This window comes from Leopardus geoffroyi, chromosome B3 (genome assembly GCF_018350155.1).
Source record: "Leopardus geoffroyi isolate Oge1 chromosome B3, O.geoffroyi_Oge1_pat1.0, whole genome shotgun sequence".
NCBI lineage: Eukaryota > Metazoa > Chordata > Mammalia > Carnivora > Felidae > Leopardus > Leopardus geoffroyi.
Window position 1 is genome coordinate 99793662 of NC_059337.1, and position 16917 is coordinate 99810578.

The following is a 16917-nucleotide window of genomic DNA, read 5'->3' on the forward strand; positions in this document are numbered from 1 at the left end:
ACATGCCAGCCCCCAGCACTGTTACAGAGACAATACAGATGCTCAAATCATGGGAAAACTTAAAATATTTTATTGGAGTAATCTAGAAAATTTGAGAATTGTTACATCTTTGGTATTTATAAATGTAGTAACTTCTGTGGGTAACTATAGAGGGACTTATAGGATCAGAAGATACAAATTGAAACATTCTAGCACCTTTTAATATAAATAGAAATGCAGAGGTAAAAAAAACAAAAAAATAGATCTTAGAATTTTACTGGGAAACTTCCCTACCAGTTCCACATAGCCTTCTCTAGGTCAAGGCTTGTGGTCTTTAGGGTTGTGTCTTTGTACCGACAACCCATGCTTTAATTTCTTGGTCAGAAAGAATCCTTAGCAAAAATTAGATTTAGGGTCTTAATGTATTCTAGTGAGTTTGACCATTTAAATATGACGGAAATGCTTATTAAAAATTGCTTTAATAAGCAATTAAAATTCTATTACTTTTTTAAAACTTGTAGTAACTTTTGTTATTCAAAATACAGTAGTAAAGATTGAGGTATAAAACTTTTCACAAGATATACTTAGTCTTTTTGTACTGAAAATGTTCATCTTGTAGGTCCAATTCCTTTTTCACTTTCTTTGCCTGTGTTTGTAGTAAATGCTCTTTAGGGTCCAGATTCTGATTGTAAACTCCAAATCCTTTGTGATGCCGTATTTACTTTCTTCCTGTGAGGGGAGGTGGAAGAGACCGTGGGTGAATATTTTATAACCCAGTTGCAACAACATTTTAAAGGGGAAATATCCTTATAGGCTGACCTTTTTTGTGTATAGTTAAGCTAGTGTAGTCAAGATTGGTCACCCCTGTGTATGGGCCATTAACTTTTCTATTCAAAGTGGCTCTCCCTGGTGGTGATGTTAGTGGCAGCAGCTGCCATCTGGGCCAAGGATCATCATTTACCAGGTATATCCTTCTCTACCCTGCTGATCCAAAGGAGCACCCTGCACATTTTGTTTACCTGTTGGGCAGTAGGGGTAGACAGCAGTTATCCCGTAGAGATGAGATCGCTGCTCCGGGAGATACTCATCAGTAAACTGGCCACTATCTCTGTTTACTGATATAACACCATCCCTGGTAACAGAAAGGAAGAGTAAATTCATGGGATTTAAGGTTGGATAGAAACTCAGTTTCAATAGCAAATCTCTGCTAGCCTTCTAGAATATGTATTTTTTTAATTTAACCAAGTGAGTTTTGACTCATTTAGATTTGAAGATTTTCTAGATGAGTGGTTCTCAAAGTAGTCCCCAGACCAGCATCATCTGGAAACTTGTTAGAAATACAAATGGCCTCAACTGCAGCCTACTGAGTCATCAGGAATTATGGGCTGGGACCCAGCAATAGGTTTTAACAATCCCTTGGAATGTTTTTGATGCCATACAAAACTTTTCAGAACCACTGGTCCAAGTCAATGGTTCTCAACCCTTGTTCAACGAATCACTTGAAAATCTATTAAAATACTGATGCCTAGGCCTCACGCCAGACCAATTAAATCAAGATTGCAAGGAATGGGGTAGAAGAGCTTAGACATCCATATGTATTTTTAATGTTCCCCAGTTCCTCCTTGGGGCACTAGTATAAATTACACTACTCTTCCTTCTCCCAGGTGGACAATATATCCATAATACCATTTAAAAAAAAAAATCAATTTAAATCACATGGCACCACTTAAGGGGGTAGTGTTTTGGATTCATGTACTTTTTGGATAGTTCAGTGTAAGCTGTGCCACTTTTAAGCTACGTGTGAGCAGTGCCATTAAGTAGGACTTAAAAAGCATTAGCACTTGAATGATGTTACCTACTAACAGAGATAATGGAAACTTCGGCAGAGGGCATAGTTTACTAAAGACACTTAGTGACATTAGGTAAAATGGGTGGCGCATCTTCCGGAACCCCAGCCTCGTGAGGCACGTCCAGTGTGCGTCGGCTCACCTCCTCCAGTCTGTGTGGTAGAAGTGATCTGCAAAGCTGACAATACTGAAGGGGTAGTTGAGGTGGTTCTGAATGACCCGCCGTCCAGTCCCATCAGGTAGCGTACACTCCAGTTTCTTGGTTCCTTTTAAAACACCAGAGAAAATGAAATCATTTCCATACCAGGAGAAAAGTCATTTGCCAAAAATAATTGTGGCAGGTGGAGGCCTTCTGAAAGGAAACAAAGGTAGACGAAGAAATCGGGTATTTTCTTCCCAGTGCAGTGATGCAAATTAGAAACTACAATTTTCCTGTTCTGTTACCAGTCTTCAGTTTAATAGGATTCTCGTTTCTTAGAATTTAGACTCTTGATCCCTTCTTGGAAGAGAGGACTGCATTTTTTTCTCCCTAAGTAGGACATTAGAGATAAACTTTGTTCTAATTAAAGTGTCACATCATAAATTGTCGTAAACATCAGATAAACACTTGCCCTTTGTAAGCAATGCATAAGGCCCTTAAGAAATATTGAAGGATTTTAAAGACTTATCTTCTAGATAGGAATTAAAAGTAACTAAAATGGCGACATGGCTTATATTTTTCAGTGTAAAGGAAGCACTCTTGAAAATTTTATAGTACCTAAACAAGTCAAGAGTTTCCAAGTTTCGTGTATCTTACGAAACATGGATTTAAATTTCACATAGCTTTTAAAAATATAACTTAAAAAAAACAACTTGTTTTGGGCCAACCAGGTTACAATATTGATCCATCTGCATTTATAGTTCCTTTTATTAAATTAGAAATTCTTTAAGAATGGACATTTTCATATTCTTTTTAGTATAGAAGACCTATAGCATCTTTTCTATTTTTCTAATAAGGAGATCACACAACAGAAAGAACTCAGGTATCGGCAACCTTAACTTACTACCAAGGGCCGTCCTGCCACATCACTTTCCAAAAAGTTCCACGTAATAGCATACTGTAAAATGTTCTGATACTGGCAAACGAACAAAAAAAGCCTCTTGTTCATTTATCTAAGTTTGCCAGTTCCAACAGAGGATAAAATTTCTCTTTACTTTAAAAAGTATATCAGGACAGGGCACCTGGGTGGCTCAGTTGGTTAAGCATGCAACTTCGGCTTAGAACATGATCTCACAGTACGTGAGTTCGAGCTCTGTGTTGGGTTCTGTGCTGATAGCTCAGAGCCTGGAGCCTCTTCAGATTCTGTCTCTCTCTCTGCCCCTCCCCCGCTTGCACTGTCGCTGTGTCTCAAAAATAAACATTAAAAAAAAAATAAGCATACCAAGTGCTTGTGTGGGGAAGGGCTAGTAGCACAAAAATGAATTGGGACATAGTTCCAGCCCTCAGATCATTGCCTAAGTCACAGACAACCCCTCCCACCCAAAACCCCAAGAAGGATTAGAAGTATCGACTAAAAGTGTTCTTTAACAGTTTAGACACCAACCAAAGGAGTAGATTCTGTGCTGGCTGTACTGTTGAAAATTGAAGCCAAAAACTCTACATACTGGGATTTGGTTTTGTTGTAAAAGCTGCGGTTAAGTGCTGGCACCCATGGTGCTGAAGTGTGCTGTGTGTACATGCCATCAGTAATACCTGCGTCTGCCCAGCAGAGCAGTTTGGAGAAGGGGTCAAAGGTTAAACCATTAGGTAGTCCAATGTCTTTATTCACCAGAATTCTTCTGTTTTCTCCTTCTAAAGAAGACATTTCAATTTTGGGAGCCTCACGATTCCAGTCTGTCCAGTACAAGTTGCTGTGGGATAAATAAAGATTTTTTGCAATAGCGAAAATGAGGCCAGAGAAATAAAACACCAGTGTCTGAGTTTTGGTTACTCTCACCATTTAAGTAACACAACCCTGTTGCTTCAGCACTAGAGTTTCCTAATGTGTTGCTGAAGGAGACCCACCCATCCAGTTCAAGTGTTAGACAGCCTTGCCTGGTCAGTGATCTCGGGTGGCCCCCCAGTGCCTCTCACATACTCTGAATTCTCTCTGTATCACACTCTCATCTTAATGATTTTCTAGTTTATTCATTAGTTTACTACCTTACTTCCTCCCAGAATGTGAGCTCCACGAAAGAGCAGACCTTGTTCCCTTTGCGTAGAACAGCGTCTGACGCCTAGTAGATCCTATATAAATACTGTTTTTAAGTTCATGCTTTGGAGCTTTTGCACTCTTGTTCTGACCCTCCCCACACTGCATTTAAAATCCAAGGGCTCCAAATTAGGATCCACAGGAAGCAGGAGAATAGGGAAGCCCAGCTGACCCTCGGATTGGATCCACAGCAATGGCTCGAGGATTCACCAGGTCTGTGTGGAAGAGGGCCTTCCGCTCAGAGCCGTCCAGCCTGGCCCTCTCTATCTTGTCCAGGCCGCTGTCCGTCCAATACATTGTTCTACGGAAGTGGTCAATGGCAAGTCCTTCAGGGCTTATCAGACCTGGAAGTAGAACAGCAGGACTGGAGTATTTGCAGGCATGAAAAGGGAACCCGAAGCAGAGAGATCTGCTATGTTTGAACAGTTTAAAAAACAAAAAGTCCCGAGAGGCTCTCGGCCTCAAGAACCAGGTTAACTGAGGAACGGATCCTTTGTTACTTGTCCTGCCACCTCTAGTTTTCCTTCTAGACTACATACCCACCAGCCTGATGGTACCGGGCATGCACAGTGCTGGGGCCAGGCAGCATCAACTGGGGCCACACCCTGAGTTCTCACTGTGAGCCATTTCTGTTGAGAGTTCCAATTTCTCAACAGGCTCACAGTAAGAATTACCTCCTTTCTTACGTATAAGTGTGTGTTTACAGAGGGGCTGGTATCGCAGTGCTTGATGAAGTGGCTTGAATGGCGCTTAACCTCCCCTGGTGAACGTAGGAGACTCAAATGAAATACAAAGCATCTTCCAGATGAAGCTGCTGACCTGAGCTGATGATCGTCTCAGGCTCTGCTCCTGGCTCCAGACTGGCACGGCTGATTGCCCGGCCAGCAACATCTGTCCAGTACACCATCCTCTCGCGGCAGTCATAGTCAATTCCCACGACTATGGAGCCCTTTGTGGACCAAAACATGAAATTGGAAGAGTTAGGACCCCATGCATTTCCCCAGAGCTTGTGCTCAGCTGCTGCACACATGGCTGTAGTGAACGACCCACAGTAGTCCTAAGGGCAGCTATGCAGCAGGATTACACAGGTGGCTTAGAGGCTGACTTCTGGGGTCCCAGCCAGGTTTGGCCACTGACTAGCTATGACTTTGGTATTTAACCTCTCTATGCCTGGGCTTCTTCATTTGCAAAATGAAGATACTAGTACCTACTTTATAGTGCTGCTATAAAAATTCTACCAAAAGTTCTTGTAAAGTATCCTCATCAGTCATTAGTATATAGCAAGTGCTCAATAAGCACAATTACTGTCAGCAGTAATAAAATGATTTCATGAAATCAGCCCCTTGAGTGATTAGAGAACAAACATTAGTTTCAGCAAATTAAGTCCTTAATACTGTACTGGGTGAAAACGTACTCCTTCCGAATGGTATCAGCACTTCTGAAACAGCCTTTCTAAAATTCACCAACATAGGAGTGCCTGGGTGGCTCAGTCAGTTGAGCGTCTGACTTCGGCTTAGGTCATGATCTCACGGTTCGTGGGTTCGAGCCCCACGTCGGGCTGTGCGCTGACAGCTCCGAGCTTGGGTCCTGCTTCAGATTCTGTGTCTCGCTCTCTCTCTGCCCCTCCCCTGCTTGTGCACGCATGCACACCTGTGCTCGCTCTCTCTCACAAAAAGAAACATTAAAAAAAATTTTTTAATTCACCAACATACAACAACAAAATTTACTCTCCCTTTTCCTATAACTATCATGAGATCTTTCCCCTGAGATTTAATCCCTTATCCCTATCTCTGCTTCTTATACAAAGCAAATGGTTTGGTTGTAATCATATGTAGAAGAAAGTCTCCAGAAGGATGGGTTAAGGAACTGGAGACTGGTGGTCACCAAACCGCTGGTTAGGGAGGTCTTCCCTTCCCTATTGCTAAATAAAGAAGTCTTTTTTAAATGAGTCTGTGGTATTTCTTTACAAAACTCTGCACAGTACTTGCTTCATTCAGTTTCCAACCCAGACTCCTGGTCTGAGAAGCCCAACAGATGTGCAAAGCCAACATCTAGGGGCCATCTGGCTGTCCCTGAGGTCATACCAGCTCCCTGCTTGCCTAACAAAGCCTCCTGGGGCTGGCTTGACATGCCTCCGGGAGAGAAGTCAATATAAAAAATACTGTACAAAGCAGGATTTGACTCCTGTGGAAAAAATGGGCAGTTGATTTAGAGGGATCGGAAGGTCCAGAACAGTTTTACTTGAAAAGTGAGTCATCTGTCTCAGGCAGGAGTGACATCCACGTGCTTCCAGTGACCTAGGGAATCATGGGATCCATTAACCCATGTACTGACTTTAGGGTTTCTTCGAAAAAGGAGGCTCAGTTTGAGTAAATTTCCCCAAGACGTGCTCATAACCCATGTGCCATTCTCTCAGTTCTACCACCACCACCGCCGCCGCCACCTTGCCCGAATGAGAGGCAAGCGCAGAAATGCAGCAAAACCATCAGCCTTGGCTACGCCCGTTAGACTGAGGTGCTGACGATTTCTTCGTTTCTCTTAGAGAAGCTTACAGAATAGTATGCTAGTGGTTGCCAACACACCAAAAACTCCAAAACCTAAATCTTGAAAAACAAACCTCTTTCTCTGAATACTACCTGCTTCTAAGCTTTTTTTGGAATCCCAAAAGTTACAGAATTAGCTTGATAACATAAGTAAAGGGAAACACGGACATTATACTCTTGTATCAGATGAGCAAGTACCTGCTGCATGAAGTTTAGAAATGGAATCAGATGGCTTTCCTTAATAACCATCAGTGCCTTTCTGGCGAACTCCCTTCTCTTTTCTCCATTTTAGAGAAGAAAGCTGTCCTCCAAAATGGAGGGAGGCTGCTGGCTCAGAAAGCGACAAGCATCTCCTATGGAAAGCTTGTCCACTCCTTTCCCAGCGTCCCACTCCACCCAAATCTTCATCTGTGAAGGAGTTAGAGAAGACAGGAGACCGATCAACAGAACCAAAACGGAGGGGAGGGGGCTACAACAACGAGGCAGTCATTAACTTCTTTCCACAGAAACCACACCCTTTAGCTAGTCCTGGACCCTCTGTGGAGATGCCTGGCATGGAGAGAACCCTGGGGACTCGGGCTGAGTTTCTTTCCATTTTCCCTCGGCTCACCATACTGCCTCCATATCCTGGTAACTCTGAACTTCCCTTTCCACTTCTCTGAAACCCCATGAACCACTGGAGAAAGCCTTGGTCAGTCAGACAGGACTCCCGGCAGACAGTGCCCTCACTTTGTGGCAGCGGCGTCAGACTCATGGAGTTGGACCGCAGCCCAGAAATCCTCCAGGACCTCCCTCTACCTCAGGCCCTGGCCCAGATCTGAACGCCCCGTACGGTCCCACCCCCACAGGAGAAATCCACTTTACATGCAGTGACAGCAGGGTCTTGGCCATGTCCTTCTGGAGCCTGGTACCATTGAGGGGCAAGTGACCGATCTGCTGGCCCTGGGCGTAGAGCAGGAAAGTGCCCACAGACGGAGGGGTCACATCAGGCCGGGGCAGGGGCCGGGCTGTGGGTGGCGCAACGGTGGGTATACCTGCCGTGGGAAGGAGCAGGAGGGTATGAAGAACGGAGAGGAAAGAACACAAAGGTGGGTGGGGACAGGGGAAGAAGTTACTTTCCACACACCAGAACCTCCAAAAACATCAAAAGGTTTTTACCCTAGACAGATGTATTCCAGATGTTCTTAAAAGAAATCTAATTTCTAGGGGTTTCCCCCCCCCCCCAAGGATTATGTAAAACACTGCCAATTACTAGGGAGGAAGACAACAAAACACTTCCCTCAGAACAAAGCAAAAACGTTTTTTTCTTTTTAAGGGCAAAAAAACAGTATTGTGTCCGCTTTTCTTTGGGCCCCCAGGGTGACACGTGTCCCCTCTCACCCTGGGCTGGGGAGGAGGAACTGCTTGTTGAACTGAGTTCCAGATGTTCTAATTACAGAAACTGCTAATGACAAAACCAAACGTTAAATCCAAATAGGGATTTGGATCACAGACCAGCTGATAAATCAACACGGCATCTTAGCGACTTCTTTCACTGGACCTATGGGCCCCCCCTTTCCCCAGCTTCACTCACAGCTGGCAGTTTCCATACAGAAAGCCCTCAGAGTGGATGAGGGGGATGAGGGCTGACCCCCGGGTGCTTACATGCAGGGGTGGTGCCTGGCTGGGAGCGGGTGCCCTGCACTTCTCTGCCATCTTTGTCCACGCACCAGCAGAAGTCACTCTTCCCGTGGCACTGCAGGGGGTTAAAGTGGCCCAGGTCATCACACTGAGGCACATACTGATCGTCCCTGGGCGTGCCACCGTAGTGCTCCAGCAGGTTTTCCCTCCAGCGCTCGCAGACAGTCCGGGGCCTCCGGGTGGGCTCTGAGCAGATGGGGACAAAAAGCCTTTGATCGTGAGCCAAGGACAGAATGCAGCATGTGGCTGAAGATCCCCACACCTGGCCTCCCTCCTCCTAGTATCCGCCAACAAGGCCTCAGCCAAGCCCCTGGACGTTGGACCAGTCAAGTGCTCTAAGAAGCTCTCCACAGGCATCCGGAGAACGGACAAAAGCTCCTGGGCCAGGAGGATTTGTCATGAAGGCCAGCCACGTCAGCAGAGACCAAGAGGAGGTTAAGATCAGGGGTGCAGGGCACACTCGGGCCCGGCCCATGGGGACACTTCTGCTGGGGCCCAGGACCTCTGCTAACAGAGCCCTTTGGTGGGGACCCTCCTCGGGGACTCAGGGGCCTACATGATACTTAAAGGCAGTATTTATTCTTTCCCGCTTGGTTCAAGTTCCAGGCCTGCACCTGAGAGGACAATCTTGACACTGGCCATGCGTCTTACAAACTAGTCCTGACCTACTGCCTGCCCTACTTTGCCCTACTGCCAAACTATTCCTGCCTCCTATTCCTACCCTACTTATGTGGCCCTCAGCTCTGCTCACTGGAAAACTATATGGAGTAAGACTCACTGTAATTAGTAGGGGTGCGCATGGAGGACGTGGTGGCCAACAGCTCCATACTGACTGTTAGACGCTCCAGTTCCTGGAAGCCCTTTGGCTCAAAGCTGAACCTTTCTCCTGGGCTCCTGCTTCCTGCCCGTAGCTCTGCCCCTCCCTTGTCCAGCATCCTCCCCTCTGCTCGCCCTCCTGGCTCACCACCCGGCTTACACTCCTGTGAGCTCTTGCAGAGTAGCTTCTCTACCTGCAGTTTTCTCCCTGCTTGCTTCCACAGGGCTGTCGCTCTGTCCCAAACGTGGCGGTTCTCTGTCTGCAGGGAGTCTGCTGCGGGCTTTGGAAGTAACTTGTACCCCCGTCTATCAGAGGAGTGTCTAAAGGAGCTCGTTAGAAGCTGCTGCTGCTTTAATTCCTGTAACTCGAAGCCTGTGGTCTGTGGAATCACACAGCCAAGTACCTACATGATACCACCACCTGGGTGTATGCCATTAATCTCAGAACAAAAATGGGGACCCTGCTTTCCACCGTCAGCGCTGCTGTCCCCTAGACTTTTTCCTATCAGTAAATAGCACCTCCATTTTCCATTGTGTGGGCCCAATCATCCCTGACTCCTTTCTGTCTCTTGCTCTCCACATCTGGTAGGTCAGAAAAAGGTCAGCTGTGCCTTCAAAAATACATTCAGAAAATCTTCACTTCACACTATATCCACCCCTATCACCCTGGTCGGAGCCTCATGGTCTCCTGCTAGGATATTACAAAAACTTTCTCACTTGGTCCCTGGCTTCCACCCTCTTTCCCGCCCCCCCAAGTAAACAGCCAGCAGCCAGAAGAGTCCCTTTAAAATGTCATTTCTGGGGCACCTGGATGGCTGAGTCAGTTGCGCGTCTGACTTCGGCTCAGGTCATGATCTCATGGCTTGTGAGTTTGAGCCCTGCATTGGGCTCTGTGCTGACAGCTCCGAGCCTGGAGCCTGCTTCTCCCTCTCTCTGTGTCTCCCTCTCTCTCCGCCCCTCCTCCACTCGTGTTCTCTCTCTCTCTCCCTCACTCCGTCTCAAAAATAAACATTTTTTAAAAAAGCAAAAAAATACTTCAAACACAGTCATTTCATGTCACTCCTTTGGTCAAAACCTCCACTGGCCTCCAAGAACAAAGTTGGAAACATTACAATTAGGTTCTAGTACCTACGATTCCTCCGGACAAGAGAGAGAATGGTTAACAAAATCCTCAGAGCTCAAGCCCAACTAGCTCAACTCCAAGACTCACCAGGTCTGGTGGCAACGGATGCCCTTCAGGTGGCCTCTATAGTTCATAACCCTTGGGAAGCAGAGTTCTTTATAAGACCCAACGGAGAAGGAGACTTCCTCACCCAAATGTGTCTCAAAGAATCTGGACAGGGAAAGGTCACTTCTTCAAACACTAACGAGCCACCTCAAGGTGGGATGCCCCGCAGAAGTTCCCAACACGGCTCCAGGTCCGCCCCGCAAACTCAGAGGGTGTGTTCTTAGCTCAGGGAACCACCCGATGAGGCACGGCTCTTTGTCTGGAATGGAGACACACGGCTCACTCAGCTTCTGGGAAGTGGGCACATCACTGATACGTGTGCATCCCTCTCATTCCTTACTATTTGAAGCTACTTCTTAATCCAACCACAGATTGATTTCTGGTTTCGGTTGGCAGGGTTTTAAATAGTTTGAAATCTTGGACACAGACTTTTTTCTCTCCCTTCAAGCCAACCCCATTATGCAGATGGGACTAGTCAGAAAAGGCAGCCAAGGCCAAACCAGTGCCAAGAGAGGAGCCTGGGCCACTGGGGGGAGAGTCTGCACAAGACAATGTGTCCCTCCCTTCAGTCATTAACTTCTCATTCTCTTGGCTCCCTTCTGAATCACGGTCCTTAAAACTAAACGCTGGTCTTAGTAAATAGAACTCTGAACCATTCCCTAAGGCAGGTCCCAACCATCTGATTTCTTTAAATCCCAGATGGAGTTAGAACCAAGACTTTTTAAAGATTTTAAAGGAGTGAAACAGGATTTTTCTTTTCTTTTTTCCCCCTTGGACCTGTCAAATCTTTTCCTAAAAATAGGGACAAGAGGAACTAGGAATGTCACTGCGGAAACAAAGGTATACATCTAGATCAAACATTACCAATTTTTACCTGTGTGAATCTTAGGACTACTCACGTCCCGGCCATTGCGATATTGTTGACAAGATCAAAACTGGTGGTAATTCACCAGCTCTTCTTACTCTCATGTTAAAAGCCAAGATTTATCTTTTCCAGTAGTAAAAATAGCAAGCTCATGGCTATAGGAATTTTTGGCTAAAATGGAATCAGATCAATCCTACATTCTTCATAATAAAGTTCTTCTGTAGTTTTAAAGACGTGCTTTCCACTCTTAACAACTCAGCAAGGAATACAATCTGCCTTGGCAACCTGCAGCTGGCAGGACATGTGAGCACTTGATAGCCAGGCCCCACCCCCCCGGGGAGCACGGAGAGCCCTCAGATGGTCACAGACACGCTCACCATTAGCATCTCAGACCGCACGGGCTAACACAACAGGTCCCTGCACCTCTTCGGACAGTGGCTGGGGCAAGGGGGTTCCCCACTGATATGCTGGGCCTGCCTAGAGACAGCGGGGGTCATTAGCTTAGAGCAAACTAGCGGGATCCACCCACAGGTGTCTGCTTATTTTTCCTATTAACACTAAACTGGCCTTCATACTGCTTCCTGAAATTCAGGAGGCAGAGTGTAGTGATATAAAGGAACATGTGCAGGCAGTTCTCTTTGGACAAAAGGCTGGTCTGGCAAGATCCGTTAGCTCCAAGGTCTCCCTAAGCTGCCATAACAGGTCTCGGGCAGTGGCCTCAGCCTGACCTACACCATTCATCTCAACGTCCCGTCTTGAACCGGGCAAGTCTAAGGCTGGAGTCCAACATGTAACAGTGATGTCAGTCTATGTCCCTGTCATCTAAATGTGTGCACAGGTGGGCACAGATCATCTGAGTGGTCCTAGGAGGAAGGAGGCTATGAAAGGACAGAAGTCGGCCCCGAGTCTGCACAGTCTGGGAAGGAGTTATAATCTGCCCCACAGGCTGCGCCATTCAACTTCTCAAGCCCCGGGCCTACGTCAGTACAAGCTCCTTCCTGCCTGGCTCACCTGCTGGTCCGCAGTGAGGTGGCGTGGAGCCGGGTGGAGTCCGGGTGCCGGGGACTTCATGACCATTGGGGTCCACGCACCAGCAGAAGCCAGTGCTCCCGTGACACTGCAGTGGCAGGAAGTGGCCCTGCTCATCACACTGGGGGATGTGCAGCCGGGAGCCAGGATAGGCGTGCTGAGCGTGGGCACTGCGCTGCTGGCGTTCACAGGGTTTCAGTCCTGATGTGGGGTCTTCGGAGACCAGGGTGGAGGAGACGTACAAAGAAGGAATAAAAGACATTGCAACCCATCCACTTTTACCAGCTAACTTCAAAGTCTCTCGTCTGAGGTGATGTTCTTTGCTTATTTTTCCCTCCTTATACTTGGGAGACAGCATAACATGGGAAAAAAAAATAGCCGGGCACTGAGATTGTGAACTCCTGGATTCTTATTTTAGTTCTGCCACTATCTACCTAATGTCTCCCTAATTCTCACAGTTCACCCTGTTAAGTCCTGAGCTGACCGTACCTACTGTAAAATCGCCCCTCCCTCAGCCCTAAGGGTAAAATGAAGAACCCATAGCTTGTGTCCAAACATCCCAAGAGACTTGGGAGAAAACAAGTAAACCTCTGTTCATCCTCTCAAGTCCAGAGTCTAAGTCTGAGAAGCTCCAGGTCAATGGCAATCACTAGGTCACACAGTGCTGGCCAAGACCTCCTAGAGTGTCACCACGGGGGCTTACTACCAGCTCACTAGGTGCATATGGCTCCTATTGAGTAAGCTTATCCCAGTCCTTCATCTAAATGACACTTATCAAGGCAAAGCAGATCATGACGGGAGTTGAACACAGCTGCCACTAGGTAGGACAATGGGTGGGGTCACACTCCTGGCCTCCCAGATTACTAATAACCAGGGACTTCTAAGTAAACTAGAGGGAGGGAACAGGAAGAAAATCCAGAGCCTAGAAAAGCCTTGGTCCCCAATAAGAACAGGCTAAAGGCTGTAGAAAAAATACACTGAAGGAACCAGAAGTTTTCTGTGCCTCGGGCAGCCCTCAAGACCTTACCAGGTGTGCACTGAAATCCATCCCCATGATATCCAGGGAGGCATCGGCAGGAGAACGAGCCAGGGGTATTGTAGCAGGTAGCCGAGGGGTGACATCTGTTTTCCGAGCATTCATCAACATCTGCAGAGGCAGGAACAGGGATGGGGTGGGGGGGGGGCAGGGAGGAACAGCATGACTTCACTGCACCCAACTGGGGCTACTACGCGGCCCTAGTACATGTGGGTCAATGCCAAGGGGGTCGACCTTAGAAGACCTCTGGGCATGAGCAGAAATATGCTGACAGCTGAAGGCGGGCTAAACATACAAAGTCGAGGGACATGTGAGCGAACCCATTAGACTAAGAATGTACAGTGTAGAAATCAAATGTGTGGTCACTTCCAGAAAAAAAAAATATCCTGCGGTGTATTTCTAGAGTATCTTTCATCCACAGTGAATTCCAGGAAGTTATTACCTTTGAACTAGCCTTTGGGCTGTAAATCACTCACTTCCTTTCAGTACCACAGCAGTAAATACATATAACAATGGTTTCGGTCTTGCCCTGTTGGCACCATGTCCGTATAACACCAATCTACAGATGCGGAGAAGCCCGGTGAGGCTCCAAATGCTTTTTCAACTAAGTTTGGAAGCACATCCAGTCTCCCAGAATCAGAGTCCTACCATCTACAATGCCCAAGGAATCAGAAATTTTCTCTACTTTCTACCTTTAGAAGAAATAGAAAAGCATCAGAAAAATATTATCAGAAGTTGGGAACAACACATTCAAAAGAACATCTAAGGGCACCTGGGTGGCTCAGTCAGTTAAGTGTCTGACTTCGGCTCAGGTCACGATCTCGCAGGTTGTGAGTTCGAGCCCCATGTCGGGCTCTGTGCTGCCAGCTCAGAGCCTGGAACCTGCTTCAGATTCTGTGTCTCCCTCTCTCTCTGCCCCTCCCCTGCTCACGCTCTGCCTCTGTCTCTCAATAATAAACATTTTTAAAAAATTTAAAAAGAACATCTAAATTTGTCAGGTTTATCAGTACAAACAGTTCAGGCCCTCCCACTCTCCACATGGTACTCTAAGGATTAAATTTCATATTTCTCAAAACTGCAACATCCTAGGGGTGTCTGGGTAGCTCAGTCGGTTCAGCGTCCAACTCTTGACTTCAGCTCAGGTCATGATCTTGCGGTTCCTGAGTCTGAGCTCCACGGCTCCATGCTGTTGGTGCAGAGCCTGCTTGGGATTCTCTCTCTCTCCCTCTCTCTTCCCCTCCCGTGCTCTCTCTCTCAAAATAAATAAACTTAAAATTTTTTTAAGTTACAACATCCTAGAACCTTACATGCCAGCTTATAGTCCTTTTATTTACTGCAATCAGCAAATGCAGACAATGGCAAGACAGTCCCCTTTCCCCCAAAAAGCCTATGAGAGTCAAACTATTAAAACCAATGGCTACTGGTTGAGATAAGCTCTCTGCAGAGATAGGAAGTCTTCCAGAGTAAAAGAAGGATAAAGAGTGTAAGTCTGATCAAGGCTCCACTGAAAAAGCCGTCACTTTCACGAAAACACCCAAAAAACGATTTAAAAAATGGATGAAAAAAGGTGGGTTGGGATGATCAATGTGAAACCTAGAAGAATGTGAGTCCCAGAAGTGAACTGCATCAATTTGCTATAGCCCAGGGCAGAGACACATAGAACCCAGGAAGCCCAAGAGCCACAGCCTGAATTTGACATGGATCAGCTGGGGACAGAGTTGGCCCCTCAACTGGCCTCCCATGCCCCAGGTGAAATCTCTTCTAGGGTTATGACTACCAGCCTTGCTATGACCATGCGCTCACTGAGCCACCCTCCCAGGTGCCGGTGAGCAGACATGTTCGCGGGAGAGGAATCTCTTATGTCATAATTAGCGAATTCACATTCTGCTTATCCTCAGTCTTAAGGAAGTTTTGTCAACATACATTAGCTCCCCTAAGTCCAAAATCACCCTGAACGCTTGACAGAACGGAGTTTAATGCCACCCAGAGAGGCTCTGCCCAGATGAACTGGCCTCCCTAGTTACCTTCTTTCTACCTACAAAGGCAGGAAAGTACAAGGTTAGAAATAAACAAGGTTTTCTGGTTAGCTCCTCAGTCAACCAAAAAGAAACCAGACTAATCACAACAAAAACTCTATCTCCAATCTAATCAATAGGTTCTATATTGTCATATTTAATTATCTTTGAGTCTGGCCCTCAGTCTCTTGATGAGGACAACTCCAACACCTAGCTGGGCAAAACCAGTGACCATCCAGTTCCTTGGGCCTGCAAGAGGCCATAAAATGGCTGTAAAACCAAAGCTGTAAAACTGAATATCCAGCAGGAAATTAAATGCAGGAAATTGAAGCTATTCATAATACATATGCTAAAAGGACTTCTCATGCTAACAGGAACCCCAGGCAATGACAGGAAGCAGGAATTCCTGAGACACAGGGCCTATTTCTAGAACCCATGGATCAGTTTCTTGAGATTGTTTTTGAACTAAGGGAGAGGGGACTCCCCAGAGCTACCAGGTTCCTTATGTTCTTAGAGCCTATGGCCTAAGAATTGTGATCAGACTGAAAGCCAGTCATCTTCCCACAGATACTAGAGTCAGGGGGAGGGACACTAATGGTTGTAAATGACCAGCAGGAGAAAGCCCTTGAAGGGACAGAAAGCATCACAAGTGAGGAGCCCCTGTCCCCTAGAAGCTGGAGGAGGTAAAGCTCCCTGAAACACAGTCCCCCATACCTCCTTGGAAGACCTCACACCATGACAGAAAATGAGTGCAGTCAGCCACTCCAGAGCCTGGGCTCAGAGCAGGCTATGGCTCCTCCCAAGGAGTGCTAACATTGAGGGGTGTGGGGGGAACTGGGGCTTTTGTGTAAAGAAGGGGAGCTCTTCCCTCTATCACAGGATGTCAAGTGTCAGGACAGAAAGCATGGAACACTTTCAGCCCCTAGGGAAGGGAGAAACTCCTTGTTGCTACGCTCGGGCTGGGAGCTGCCATTTATGCCTAACAATCCCTGACAGGGGTCTTTAGGGGCTGTCAGAACACTGAAGTCAAGACGACAATGTTTGGGGCACAGTAGAACTCCTTTGCCACTCAGGTAATGAAACATGGCTCAATGTCAGCACAATTCTCCATTCTATTCTGTTAAGCTGGTAAAACACCTGTATGGAACATTTGTTAAAACCCTCCATTTTGAATTCATGCTTTGGTGTTTCAATGCTTTCACTGCCGTAATTCTGAGCCCATACCCAAATCAGGCGAGGTCCCTTCAAAACAAACCCAACCAGCGGATTACCAGATTCTAGCTACCCTTAACCCATCCCACCCAACCCCCTTTGCTTTCAGACCATCCAGTGAAATTTCCAGACCCCAATAAAGGCTTCGGCCCACAAGTTCTAGCTCCCCACCTATTCAGTCAAGCACCTTGCTGGGTGTGCCCCTGTGTGGTATGTGGTGACCCTCTCTCTGGGACCCATGAGCATAATAAACTCCTTCCTTGCAAACCTTGTTCTCTTCTCCTGTGGCTGCACCAACTTTACCATACCCTACTTAACATCTCTCTTTTTAGAACAGAAAACCAGAGACAGAATAACCTTAAGTGCCTCTCCTCACGTCCCTCCTGAGCAGTGATGGTGCTGAGGGATGTCCCACCCATAACTCAATTGCTTCTCC

The 16917-nt window shown here is 46.7% G+C and overlaps 1 protein-coding gene across 1 annotated transcript in view; it reads right to left on the reverse strand.

Moving 5' to 3' along the window:
- Positions 1-47: 47 nt before the first annotated feature.
- Positions 48-16917, reverse strand: part of NID2 (nidogen 2) — a 68842-nt gene continuing 51972 nt past the window's right edge. The window contains exons 12-21 of the mRNA XM_045450963.1: positions 13246-13365; positions 12201-12431; positions 8245-8466; positions 7465-7634; positions 4877-5006; positions 4230-4401; positions 3559-3716; positions 1969-2092; positions 999-1111; positions 48-708 (exon numbers count right to left, since the gene is read on the reverse strand). Coding sequence (XP_045306919.1) covers positions 698-708; positions 999-1111; positions 1969-2092; positions 3559-3716; positions 4230-4401; positions 4877-5006; positions 7465-7634; positions 8245-8466; positions 12201-12431; positions 13246-13365 — 1451 coding nt within the window. The 3' untranslated portion in view covers positions 48-697. The remainder of the gene's footprint in view (positions 709-998; positions 1112-1968; positions 2093-3558; positions 3717-4229; positions 4402-4876; positions 5007-7464; positions 7635-8244; positions 8467-12200; positions 12432-13245; positions 13366-16917) is intronic.